Source organism: Diadema setosum, chromosome 8 (assembly GCF_964275005.1).
Source record: "Diadema setosum chromosome 8, eeDiaSeto1, whole genome shotgun sequence".
Taxonomy (NCBI): domain Eukaryota; kingdom Metazoa; phylum Echinodermata; class Echinoidea; order Diadematoida; family Diadematidae; genus Diadema; species Diadema setosum.
In genome coordinates this window covers 22,336,133-22,349,243 of record NC_092692.1, presented here as the reverse complement: position 1 = coordinate 22,349,243, position 13,111 = coordinate 22,336,133, and the positions used below count along the sequence as shown (strand labels likewise).

Sequence of the window (13,111 nt, the reverse complement as noted above, 5' to 3'; positions counted from 1 at the left end):
GGGTGGTGGCGCGTCGCGTTAATGGGAACACCACCCTTCGTCCAAAGCCCCCCCGGTTTTGCCGAAAGGGTGCGTTGGGAGCGTTGGATCGCGTCGCGTTGACTGGAACCCCACCCTTCGTCCAAATCCCCCCCGGTTTTGCCGAAAGGGTGCGTTGGTACTTTTTCTCTTTTTCTCATGTAACCCTATAAAGCCCAAGCTATTTTGATGTTATTTTTTGATGTTTCATCGTCACATTTGGCACATGGGTAGAGCAACTCATAGTCTACATGACCACATACTTGATTTTTTTCATGATGACACATAGAGGGCGCTATTTACCACAATATAAAGAAATACATAGGAAATATGCTAAAAACATGATTTTTCTGTATAATTTCTTTATCCCCAGTAGGGGAAGTGTGGGAGAGTTGAGCCACTTTTTACATTTAGTGATATTGTTCAATAACTATACACAATTTATGGATTATTCGTTCGCTGGTATATACTACAACTATTCAGGCATAATACGATAGCCCAATAAGACACCTAGCACAAACAACTTGGGGGTGACACTTCAACAAAAATATTTTGCAAAATGGCTCAAGTCTCCCTTGATGTGGTGAGAGTTGAGCCACGGGGTTGGGAGAGTTGAGCCACTATGCTATAGGCCCTACATATCATATTAAGAAGTTCAGGTTTATAAAAGAAAATGACTATGGAAACCTATCTAAGGAAAGATGGTGTAATGGTAACAGAGGGGGCGGGGCGTCTGTTTGACTTACGGGTCATCGGATGGATAATGTGGATGTTGTTGGGGTCCACCTACGATCACATGATCAGGATTTCTAGATGCATTCTGATTGGATTTGTGTAATAAGTCAACTGTTGGTGTTAGGAAGAAGAAACCGCCTTTAGGGCGTCACCCCTGGCGAGAACACCACATACCTTTCCAATATTCCTCACCTCATCCAATTGCAGACCAGTTTCTTTGACTAAAAAATGACACTCATTGAGCCACTTGAAGGGAGGGTTGAGCCACTTGAGGGCTGAGCCATTGGAATACAGGGTTTAGCCATGGCACAACTCTCCCTCGACACGTTGGCACAACTCTCCCCACAGTCGCCTTTTAAACTAACCCTCAAAACCTATGAAAGTGACCACACCAAACATGTTGAAATTTGCTGAAAGAAACAAATGATATACAGACTATCTGCTAATCAAACTGATTCGCACTTATCCTCTACCATAGGTGTGAGAGAAACCACATAATCTGACAAGTGGACATTCACTTTTGGTGACCAAAAATGGTTTTTCTTTGACTATTTTGTCATGCTTCGTCCAATGTCGCTGCCTCATACACTGGTATATAGTTAATCATAGGCATGAACAAGAAATGGCAGCAGCTGACTGCTATCAGTCACTATGAAGATGTGAGGTGGCCTGGATCAACTCTCCCAGTGGCTCAACTCTCCCACACTTCCCCTATGTCTTATCATAGACCAATATTTTTCATATTTGCCACAAATGATCTGCAAGTCAAAGCTCATTAGTTTTTATGGTTGAAATTTCTCAAGGTCACTACATGGGGGCGCTATTCATAACAAAATAAAGAAATACATTATGAGACCTGTGATGTATTGTTAGGGATAGGTACATGCATAGTTATCATATTTCATAGTCCAATAATATCGGAATTTTAAGTTTGCAGATTGATAATGTGATAAACAAATGATATTAGAGGTATAACTTGGGTGGAGGAATCAAAATGACACAAAATAGAGTGGCAATCTTTGGAAAATACTGTTATTTTCAAGTATCTCTACTATAGCTACTGTTTTATGGCATTGTCACAGAAAAACAAAGGAAATAATAGGAAAAACATTTCAGGGCGATAATTACTTCACATTTTGCTCCTTCAGCAAATTTCAGCCAACAAACGCCCATTTTATACATTATAATATGGTTAATTGGAATTGGAACAGAAAAATATGCAAAATCTGACTGACATGTTTGTCAGTTTTATTGTTGCCATGGCAACCAGCAATATCAAATATAGCTAAACTATATATCAAAATGTTGGAAATAAGATTTTTGGAAAAGTCACCAAATTTGGTTAAAACTGGATTAAGGGCGAAGGAGTGGCGAATGAAAATCTGGTAGGGGCACAATGTGCCCCCCCCCCCTTGGGCTTTATAGGGTTAAAAGACGAGTTTTGTATTAAACAACAAATAGCAATTAGACCAAACAGTAATTGGACAAAATGATGACTAGACCAACTGGTATATATTAGACCAACTGATATTAAACAGTCTATTAGACCAACTGGCTGTAGACCAAGTTGTAATAGAGTGTAAACCGATCCGGACGATAGCCTCTTTGAAATGGTTGTTTGAAGGTTAAATATAAATTCAAAACGCGTCTTTTAATATTACATGAGAAAAAGTACCAACGCACCCTTTCGGCAAAACCGGGGGGGCTTTGGACGAAGGGTGGGGTTCCAGTCAACGCGACGCGACCCAACGCTCCCAACGCACCCTTTCGGCAAAACCGGGGGGGCTTTGGACGAAGGGTGGTGTTCCCATTAACGCGACGCGCCACCACCCAACCCACCCTTTCGGCACAAGCCGTCAACTACCGGTAACTGTATAGAACCTATTTTGTAATCAGTCCCACTTGTTGTACTATGTGCTGGACCTCATTTTTGCTTCATTGTTGCATTTTTGAGCTGGACTCCACTAATTTGTGGACTGAATCGTGTGTACATATGGATATCATGTAACTACAATACATGTTCAGTAACCAGAGTCAGGCAACCCTATCAACTTGTTGCTGTGGATCTCGTGGCCTGTTAGCTCTAGCCACATTATACTGGGATTTATAGAAAGCTCAATTGGGATTACCAGGGTTTTGCCAAAATCTGTTGAGCTTCAGTATTTTACTGACAAGCCTATTTGAGGCTATATAGAATAAGTCCCACATGTTGCATTCTGTGCTGGACCTCACTGCATAGACTGGTGTACACCATGGGCATCAAGCAATCTTATCAGCTAGTGGCTCTCATGGCCTGTATTTAAACTTAGAAAAGACAAGACAAACCATTATATACTGGAACTTGTGTTGTGACTATGGTGGGATGCTATGTTCTCCACAAACTGTACTCTCCTTTTGGCTGTGTGTGCTGCATTCATGCTCAAGGTGGTAAGCAGTGATGCCACTCAACCAATTACTCCCTGCTGTGTTGATCATGTGCGGTTCAGCGATAAGACTGTGTATAGGATACTTGGCATGGGCTTTGGCCTATTCGGGGACACCATCTCTCGGTCAGGTCATGGACACTCCTACACCTTCACCTTCACCAGGCAGCGACTGGTATTACTCTACCTTGCTGTTCTCCTTCTCAGCCACTCTTACTTTCCAGAGCCCAATCCTGGACCTACCACAGAGCTTCAGTGCCCTGCTGGCTCGCACAATCACTCGTCATGGATTTGTGGCACCTGTGATCTGCAAGTGCATTGGAGTGATAGAGGCTTAGCATGTGATCGCTGTGGACAGTGGTTTCATGGTCAGATTATTAACGAGAGAAGCTATGATGCTTTAGATGACAGCGAGGGATCATGGTATGGTTCTGTGTCATATGTGGCAACCACAACAGTGCCAAGTGCAACTGCCTTCAGCCTGCATGATACAAACTGGTCCGAACCAGGGTCTGCACCCTCCCTTGCTGAAGACTCATGTGCTACTCCAACAGATACGCACTTCTCACCTGAGCATGCTTCTACTCCCACCAGAATAAGTAAGCAGGACAGATGGAAAAACAGGCCTCTGAGAGTTCTCAACATCAACTTTCAGTCGGCTAGTGCGAAACGGGCAGAAATCCCTAACCTCCTCCTTTCCATGACACCCGACATCATAATTGGGACAGAGACATGGTTAGACCCGACTATAGCTTCTTCAGAAATCTTTCCTGATTCCTACAAAGTGCACAGAAGAGATAGGGATGGCTGTGGAGGAGGAGTGCTTATCGCCGTTCATGACTCACTTGACAGCTACCTTGTTCCTGAATTGGATGTGGAGGACTGCGAGTTGCTGTGGGCCCGCATCAAGCTTAAAGGACGCACGCCGCACCTTGTACGTGTATGTGTGCTCTTACTACCGACCTGATGTAGCTGATGGAAACAGTTTGTCCCTCTTCCACACTTCTGTCCAGAGAGCAGCCCAGATAACCAGTGCCTACTTACTCATAGGTGGTGACTTTAACTTTCCTGGTTGGAACTGGACGACAGGGTCTCTTAAGGCAAGATCACGATGCCCAAGACTTCATGAGGAGTTTCTCAACATTGTCCATGACAATGGACTGGAGCAGCTTGTAAAAGAACCAACCAGAGATGAAAACACTTTTGATCTCTTCTTGACGAATTGCCCCCATCTTGTTCCCCGAGTGGAAGTGGTACTAGGCTTATCAGACCACAGCATCCCGTACTGTGAGTTCAGTATCTGTGTGCCAAGAAAGAAACAAACACCTCGCAAATTCCCCTTATACAATAAGGCAAACTGGGATTCCATCAAGGATGCAGCGAGAGCTATCAGTGTTGAAATCACAGAGAAGAGAGAGACTGTTACAACAGAAGAGCTGTGGACCACATTCAGGGAAAAGCTTGTGGCTGTCATCAGAACCTTTATCCCCCACAAAACATCTCGGACAAAGATACAGCCAACCATGGGTTAATACCAGCTTAAGGAAACTGATCAACAAGAAGAACAGACTGTACCGATGGATGAAGAAGACTGGTTGTCAAGAGCTTAAAGATGCAGTGAAATCTTTGAGGTGACAAATACAAACACAGATGAGACAGAGTTACTGGAAGTATCTGAACAACATCTTCACGGAAGATGATCCCCCAGAACAAGCGGGCACGAACAAGTGGTTTTGGACTTATATAAAGAACAAGCGGTCAACTAACATCAGAGTTACACCCCTCAAGAAAGATGGTCACTTGATAACTGACTCTCTACAACAAGCAGAAATTCTGAACACCCAGTTCCAGTCAGTCTTTGGAGATGGCAAGACCTACACCAAAGAAAAGTTTTTGCAGAAGACAAGAATGTCAGACACTGGAACTCCTAAAATCGAAGATATCGCAATATCAGTGCAAGGTGTGGAGAAGCTGATGATAAACCTCAACACCCATAAGGCTGGTGGCCCAGATGGCATAAGCCCCAGAGTGCTTAAAGAGCTTTCCATGGAGCTGGCTCCAGCACTTACAGCTATCTTCCAGTCATCTCTGCTGACAGGATCGGTACCGGCAGACTGGAGAGATGCCCATGTGACACCCGTTTTAAAAAATGATGAGCATTACGACCCAGGAAATTATAGACCAATTTCCCTCACATGTGTAGCCTGCAAGATCATGGAGCACATAGTCATCAGCGAAGTGATGGACCACTTTGACACATATGATGTGTTAGCGGATTCCCAGCATGGTTTCCGCAAACAGCATTCATGTGAAACACAGCTTGTTGAGCTAACAGAAGAACTAACACACAACCTGGAGAGTGGAAAGCAAACTGACATCCTGGTAATGGACTTCGCCAAGGCTTTTCATCGGGTGAACCATAGCTTACTGACACACAAACCCCAGTGCTATGGAGTCAATGGAACAACCGGTACTCTCTCATGGATAACCAACTTCTTACATGATAGGCGCCAAGCTGTACTAGTGAATGGCAAGAGGTCATCCTTTGCCCATGTTAAGTCAGGTGTCCCGCAGGGGTCAGTCTTAGGTCCGTGTCTGTTCCTGGCGTATATCAATGATCTGCCACAGCAAGTGACATCGAAGGTCCGTGTCTTTGCCGACGACACAGCAGTGTATCGTGTAGTAACAAGCAGTGCAGACCAAGATCTCCTGCAAGATGACATCCAGCGCCTTACCAACTGGGAAGACAGCTGGGACATGAAGTTCCATCCGGCAAAGTGCTCCTCCCTTCCAGTCACTAGGAGTAGAAACCCATTACAGCTATCATACCACCTACATGGACACACTTTGGACAGGGTCACAAGCACAAAATATCTCAGAGTGACTGTCCAACAGAATATAAGCTGGGAAAACCATATCAACGAAATCTACAACAAAGCAAGCTGAACACTGGGCTTCCTCAGAAGAAACCTCAAGATGAGTTCCAGTAAGGTCAAGGAAAGAGCGTACCGTACAAGGCATTTGTAAGACCAGCACTTTAGTATGCCTCCTGTGTTTGGGATCCCGCTACTCAGAAAAACATCAATAAGCTGGAGTCTGTACAGAGACGAGCTGCTCGCTTTGTGTTGAACAGGTACCCGCTACCACAACACATTAAGTGATAGCCAGATGATCAAGACCCTTGGCTGGCAGTCCCTGGAACACCGCAGAAAAATCTCACGTCTCTCCATGCTCTTTAGGATCAACAATGACCTTGCCCACTGCCCAATAATCAAGTCAAAACTTCTTCCACTACCCTCTCGCCAACGGCGCTCTCACAGCAAACACAGTTCCAGCTTGTAACCTGCAGAACACAATACAGGGGGTCATCTTTCCTACCAAGAACCATAAAGGACTGGAACAGCCTTCCTGAGGAAGTAGTGGCTGCTCCAACCCTTGACATATTCATGTCAAGGGTCAGCAAGTAATAAACCATCACTGGGCATTGTTTTTTAGAATAAGAGAAAAAAAAAGAAAAAAATTGTACAGTGTAAATAGCAGCTTTGAAGGTCAACGCAGGACAGGTCAGGCTTGGTCTGCATCCCAAGTGCCATGATAATCAACCTATTGATTGTGGGCATCTTCGGCAAGACCTAGCCTAACCTTGCTTGCGATACACATACGCACACAGACATCTATCCAGTCAATGGATTTGAAATTTGTGCACATGTGATGTGTGCGCATGCGCTGGCCGTCAATTCAGTGTAGCTCTCCCAGGTTCCTCTCGACCGAGTCACATTAAGTCATCAATTCGAACTGAAAGGGACTGTTGACAGAACCAAATGTTGCACTAACCTTGTTGTCAATACTTCAACTTCACTGGTAAGTCTTCAAATTGAAAGAATTTTTCAATCTTAAGTTGATAGTTCGTCCGCGATACTACCCTGTCATGATCCTGAATGCTACAGTTCGCAGCCCCATTATGCTATGCGTATGGGGCTGGTTGCAGTAAGCACTTTACGTGAGTAACGTACTGTAAAAGTGGTTTCTTTCGTGTACAGATACTTTCGCGGTTTCCATCAGTGCTGACTTATTCGCGTGTGTTTAAATTCGCAGTCGGCAAAATCTGTGAATTCACAGTCGGCAAAAACTTTTATTTTGCACATGAAAACCCAAACTATAATCCAATTATTCTTTTATCTATCAAAGAGAAATTTAAATTAAATGCAAGCTTACTTGAAATCCCATCTCTCGAGTACTTTATAACATGCTTTTACCTACATTGCGTGGAATCTTCTTGTGTGCATGTGCGCAATAGCGTTGCAACAAGCGGCGAGTTCAAAACATTTCCTTGCGTGGTTAATTTCTCGCGACTTTTCAAAACATTTTCGTGTGATGTTAAATTCACGGTTCAACCTCAAAGTGCGAAAAGCGCAAAAATAAAATCACCGCGAAAGAAACTACTTTTACAGTGGTTTCTATGAGTAATGTACATACATTTTTACAAGTTTTGTAGTTGTGTTGTGGTTCCCCGATGTGATGGCGAGGCCCCATCTGTCTGACGCCGTGCTTCGCACAGCGTCTGGTCGTGCTAACTAGTTAAGAGGTATTAATGATATGAAGCACATGTAGATCTATACCAATTCTGATTTTGTCTGACATCAACATCACACTCACAGTTAAAGATATTGCAGAGAAACTTGGTAGTATCAAAGAGGGAAAAGCCCAAGTCTCTGATAGTCTTCATCCTAAATTCATGGAAGAAGCTAGGAGGGAAATTGCAATTCCTCTGCAGCTTTACTATATTTTTACAATCGTTGAAAACTGCCATTGTGTCAAATGATTGGAAGAACACTAATGACTAAGACCCCGTTTACAGTGCGAAGCTCGGCCGTGGCCGAGCCGCGGCCGAGCCCTCCTTCATTTCAGTGTGAATGCGCAAAAGGCCAAATGCAAGGCCAAATGCAAGGCCAAAATTGGCCGCGCATTTGGCCACGCTCTGGAGGTGGTCTTGGCCGCGGCCAAGCCACAGCCGAGCCCGGCCTCTTCTTGGTGTAAACGCAAACTGGGCCAAAAGCGCGGCCAATTTTAGTCTGGCTTCCAGACCCTCTGCCCGTACTATTTCGCTATTCACGATATTAACCCCCTCAACGTCAAAAACCAGTGTAGTTTAAGGTGGTTTTGTCCTGCAAAGGATTTTTCCTTCGGCAAAGGCCTTTGCCCAAACGGCGACTTCGTCGCCATGGAATCCAGTTGGCAAAGGGTCTGAAAACCAGGCTATACCAAATTGCGTTTGTTTACAAGCAGAGCGCCACTGCGACAAAATATTGAAAGGTTTGAATTAAAAGCGCGGCCGAGCCCAGCAGTGTAAATGGACAAAATTGCGGGGCTCAGCCGCGGCTCGGCCCAGCCCCGCACTGTAAACGGGGTCTATTAATGTAATACCAATTTGTGAGAAAGGGAGTACATCTGATCCTGGTAACTACAGACCTGACAGTCTGACATATGTTTGTAAGACTATGGAATCCATTATTTGTGATCGTATCATGAAGCATTTTGATAATAATGATCTATTTAGTGATGTACAGTATACATACATGTAGTTTTTGTTCCAAACAGTCTTGTTCTCTTCTCCTCCTTGATTGCATGGATATATGGTCTCAAGTCCTTGACAATGGTGGCAATTTTGATGTACTTTACCTAGACTTCTCAAGGGCTTTTGACCGTGCCCCTGTTGAACCCACAAATGTAAAAACGCCCACAAATGTAAAAATACCAAAAATACATCGCCCACAAATGTAGAAATTGCCCACTAATGTAGAAAACATCGCCCACAAATGTAGAAATTTCAACCACAAATGTAAAAACGAACAGCGCCCACAAATGTAAAAAACACCCACTAATGTAGTAAAAAAAATCCATACATCAACCACAAATGTAGAAAATTTCTACATTTGTGGTTGATGTATTTCTACATTAGTGGGTGTTTGTGATTTGTTTTATTACCTCTGCCAAGGGAGGAGGTTATGTTTTTGTTACCGTTGGTTTGTTTGTTTGTTAGTTAGTTAGTTAGTTAGTTTGTCCGTGTGCAAAATAACTCAAAGAGTAGTTAACGGATAGGGATGAAACTTGCAGGAAAGGTTGAGAATGACACAAGTAACAAACGATTAACTTTTGGTAATGATCCGAGAATTTTTGTAATACCAGATACATTCAGATGATAAGAATGATAGTCTTCATGTGCACAAAGTCATTGCCAAAGCAAATGAAGTACTTGTCTGATCAAAAGGACTTTTACTCACCTGACTATGGAAGTGTTTGTCTCACTGTAAACTTAGACTGCTCTTAAATTATTGTTCTTGTGTCTTGAATAAACTTGAGTAATGCAAAAACAAACAAACAAACAAACAAAAACAAAAACTTGAGTTGGTTCAGAGGAGAGCAACCAAGTTGGTATCTGAAGTTAATCATGTCATATTCTAAGGGACTCAATTCTTGGGGATTCCATCCTTAGAATATATAGACATGAACGTGCAGATGCAAAGTGTATGATTCAAGTCTTGAAGGGTTTGCATGATATGGAAGACTTTGATCCAGCTGTTCTCTTTGTTATCATGATCAAGTTGCACATGGTCATAAGTTTAAGTGGCATAAAGTAAGGCATTGCACTAGTAAAGGGTTGAACTCTTTGAGCCAGCTAGAGAGCAGAATTCTTAGAATAGCCTTTAACACCTTCCAATGTAAGCTCAATGATCAGTGAACACAGAAGCATAATAAATTTAATCCAGATTGCATGAATTGACCACCCTGTGGATACATTGCATTGAACTCTTCAGGCTCAGGACTGGATATGTTGAATGGCCCTCTGTAAGTCTTTGACATTGACTGGGCATCATCATAGGTAATTCAAGTACAGTAAGTTTAGCTAATTTGAACATCACTGATCAGGATGCATTGCTACCACCAGTCAGTGACGTATGGGTACTGAAGTGTTTCTCTTGTCCTCTATGAAACCGTTTGCCTGTGTAGTTTGTAACAAGTGGTTCCATGATATTTGCTCCTGCGTCAATCGCTTCGATTAATTATCTGCACACTAAGCCAAACAAAAATTCTCCCTACAAATATGAATAACCCTAATCCTACTCCTAATCCTCACATCAATTTAACTAAAACCCTATCACGACCCTAATCCGAACCCTATGTCCTTGGAGAAAATAAAACCGGAGCAATTGTTGCAGTCCAGTGAGCAAATGTTATGTCACTGTAGCCAGCATTACCCTAGTTAGTAGGAAACCTCACATCATTCATTATTCATATCAAATTTAGATTACCAGTCATGGTGAGTATGATCATGATAGGATATTTTATAGTACTTCTTTCCCTCCTCTCCCTTGCACACAATATTGAACAAATAATAGTATTAATACTACACAGCAAACATCCTTGAAAATATGTTATATCAGTTTGTAAGTAAACAAAGCAATTTTTCAAATTCTTGAAATTCTTCCGTCGAGATGTTCTTATTGCAACTGACTGACAAAATGTTCAAATCCTGCTCGAGCACGTACGCCCATGATTTCTTTTATCAGGGACGCTACTACTAAAACACTGATCGATTCAGAGCTTATACGTCGATGTAGGGCAAATTGTCAATAAGTTGCAATAAAGAAATTGTTGGTGATATTTGTCAAATATGGTTACTTACACTAAAATGATAATGTAATGGTGGCAATTGGAATATTCTTTTTATCATTCATATTTTTAACCTTGCTCTATTTGTATGGCATTGTTACTCTCGCCAAGAAAATTTTACACAACAGCCTGTTGGATTTTGATTTATGACCTCACCTTTGATCCGATGAACCATATTCAAACTTTAACTGAATGAGCTTTTGTTGACTGGGCTGTACTGAAAAGTCTATAGATGCGAGGCTTTATAACTATGCAACTACCCACATTTTCTATGTATTCACAAGGTTTGGTATCGTTCGCAGAAGTACAACTGTATGTACTTATTGTTAATCAAGGTTCAAAGTTTAACCCTGGGTTATTGAGATGAGAAGTGTCAACTGGAGCCAAGTGTGTGATGCTTCATGCACTTACATATAAATTGATGATCAATGCCAAAGTGTACGTTTGTAGTGCTCAGCATCTTTTCAAGCTACAGTAGTTTACCATTTGACATTGACAGCACATTAAAAAAATGTTTACAACACAGTGTGCTAAATGGTTTGTATTGTATAGAAGCTAGCTGTTATTTTCACATACAGATATTTTCGTAAATGAGGAGGTCACAGACATTTTTGTAAGATGCTGTTTTCGCAAATGGACACCAAGGCTAACCTAAGTGCACCGACATTTTCACTATGTTGTTACATTCGCAGTCCATCATGGATTTGGGAAATTCGTGAAAGTTAAATCCTTTTAAACATAACAGCTTCAGTATGCATTTGGTAATGATATCATTGAGCAAAAATGTTGATTTTTGTCAATTTAATTTGAGACATGCAACATGCACAAACTTTAGATATTGCAGACTGTAGATCATTTCTAATTTTGACATAACTTCAGCCATTTTCTCACATTCATGTTAACATGCAAAGCTCCTATTTGATACTATTTTAAGTACAATGTATGCTTTTCCAGTGGTGATAGTTTGGGCCACAATAAGCCTGTTTCTGTGTGATATCTCACACAGTTTTCTTGTCAGGGTTACTACCTTGAACAGACTACTGAAGGTTAGCTGCTCAAAGAGGATTAATTAGTCACAGTGCGTTAGTCACTTGAGTTTAATAGGGAATCACAAAGGATGAGAGGGGTCCAGTAGGCAAAGGTATACAAACTGTATTAAACCAAGTTCTAAAAGTTTATTCAAATTTATGAATTCTTCATCAAGTTGTTTTTATTGTAACTGATTGACAAATTGCCCCTCACAGACATAAAATAAATCAAGGGCGTACATATTTGGATTAGACTGAAACCAATGACCTCCTGATTACTATACAGGCGTTATATCCACTACACTACAGAGCTTCAGTTCTTTTATGTTGTCTTCCATACATGACATCATAAAGTGTTGGAGTCTTCTCATGTACAATGTACTTTGTATTTGCAAGCTGTATAATACAAATCATATTGTGCGTTATTGTATTGTTCTGCAGCTGGTTAGTCGACCCAATGGCATCCTGTTCACTAGACAAGAGTTGTGTCCACTAGACCACAGAGCTTCAGTTCCTTTATATTGTTTCCATACATGTCATCACAGAGTGTTGTAGTCTTCTCATCCAGCAATATTTAAGTCCATGCTTATTGAAAAAAAATATGCATAAGCTGTATGATACAAGTGATATTATTTGTTATTGTATTGTTTTGCAGCCAGAACACACCATATGATCACAATGGCTCCCCAGTCCTGGTGCCAGAGGTCTCCTGTCATGCTAATTATCTGCATTCTCTCATGGATCTTGCTCATGAACGGTGCTGAGGCAGGTAAGTCTTCAGTGTCCTATACTACCTTCAATCACCCACCACAAGGACCATGGACCCAGGACATCCTCACAAACCTGTTAAAAATGGATAGAGGAGGTTGAAGTTCACCTTTGTTATGGTATTCAAAGGAAGACTTTACCCAAAGAGAAATATTTTTAAAATGAAAGCAGTGAAATGAAAGAAATTTAGGGGAAAAATATTTGATCAGTGTTAAAAAAAAAAAAATTTACTTGCTGTTTTGATAGATGATGGGGGGGGGGGAGGGGATGGATTACATTGTATGCTTACCTTGAGTGTAGTGACATGCTGACATTGGTCTTCATTTTAATCATATGTGCTGACTTTGGTTTTTATGTAATTATACTGATATTGTCTTATTGAGTGATATATTACGATAATGGCATACCCGGTAACTAATTTAAGGACGCTAGTCAAATGACCAATCACCACTTGTTCCATTGGTCAAA

At 41.7% G+C, this 13,111-nt stretch overlaps 1 protein-coding gene across 2 annotated transcripts in view; it reads left to right on the top strand.

Annotated features, from left to right (window-relative positions):
• The window catches only part of LOC140231601 (phospholipase B-like 1), a 29,180-nt gene that overhangs the window by 1,328 nt on the left and 14,741 nt on the right, over positions 1–13,111 (top strand). The window contains exons 1-2 of one of the 2 annotated variants that reach the window (XM_072311751.1): positions 7,023–7,037; positions 12,531–12,644. In XM_072311751.1, coding sequence (XP_072167852.1) covers positions 12,545–12,644 — 100 coding nt within the window. In that variant the 5' untranslated portion in view covers positions 7,023–7,037; positions 12,531–12,544. Of the gene's footprint in view, positions 1–7,022; positions 7,038–12,530; positions 12,645–13,111 lie in introns of those variants that run through there. The other variant, XM_072311750.1, reaches the window with a different exon arrangement.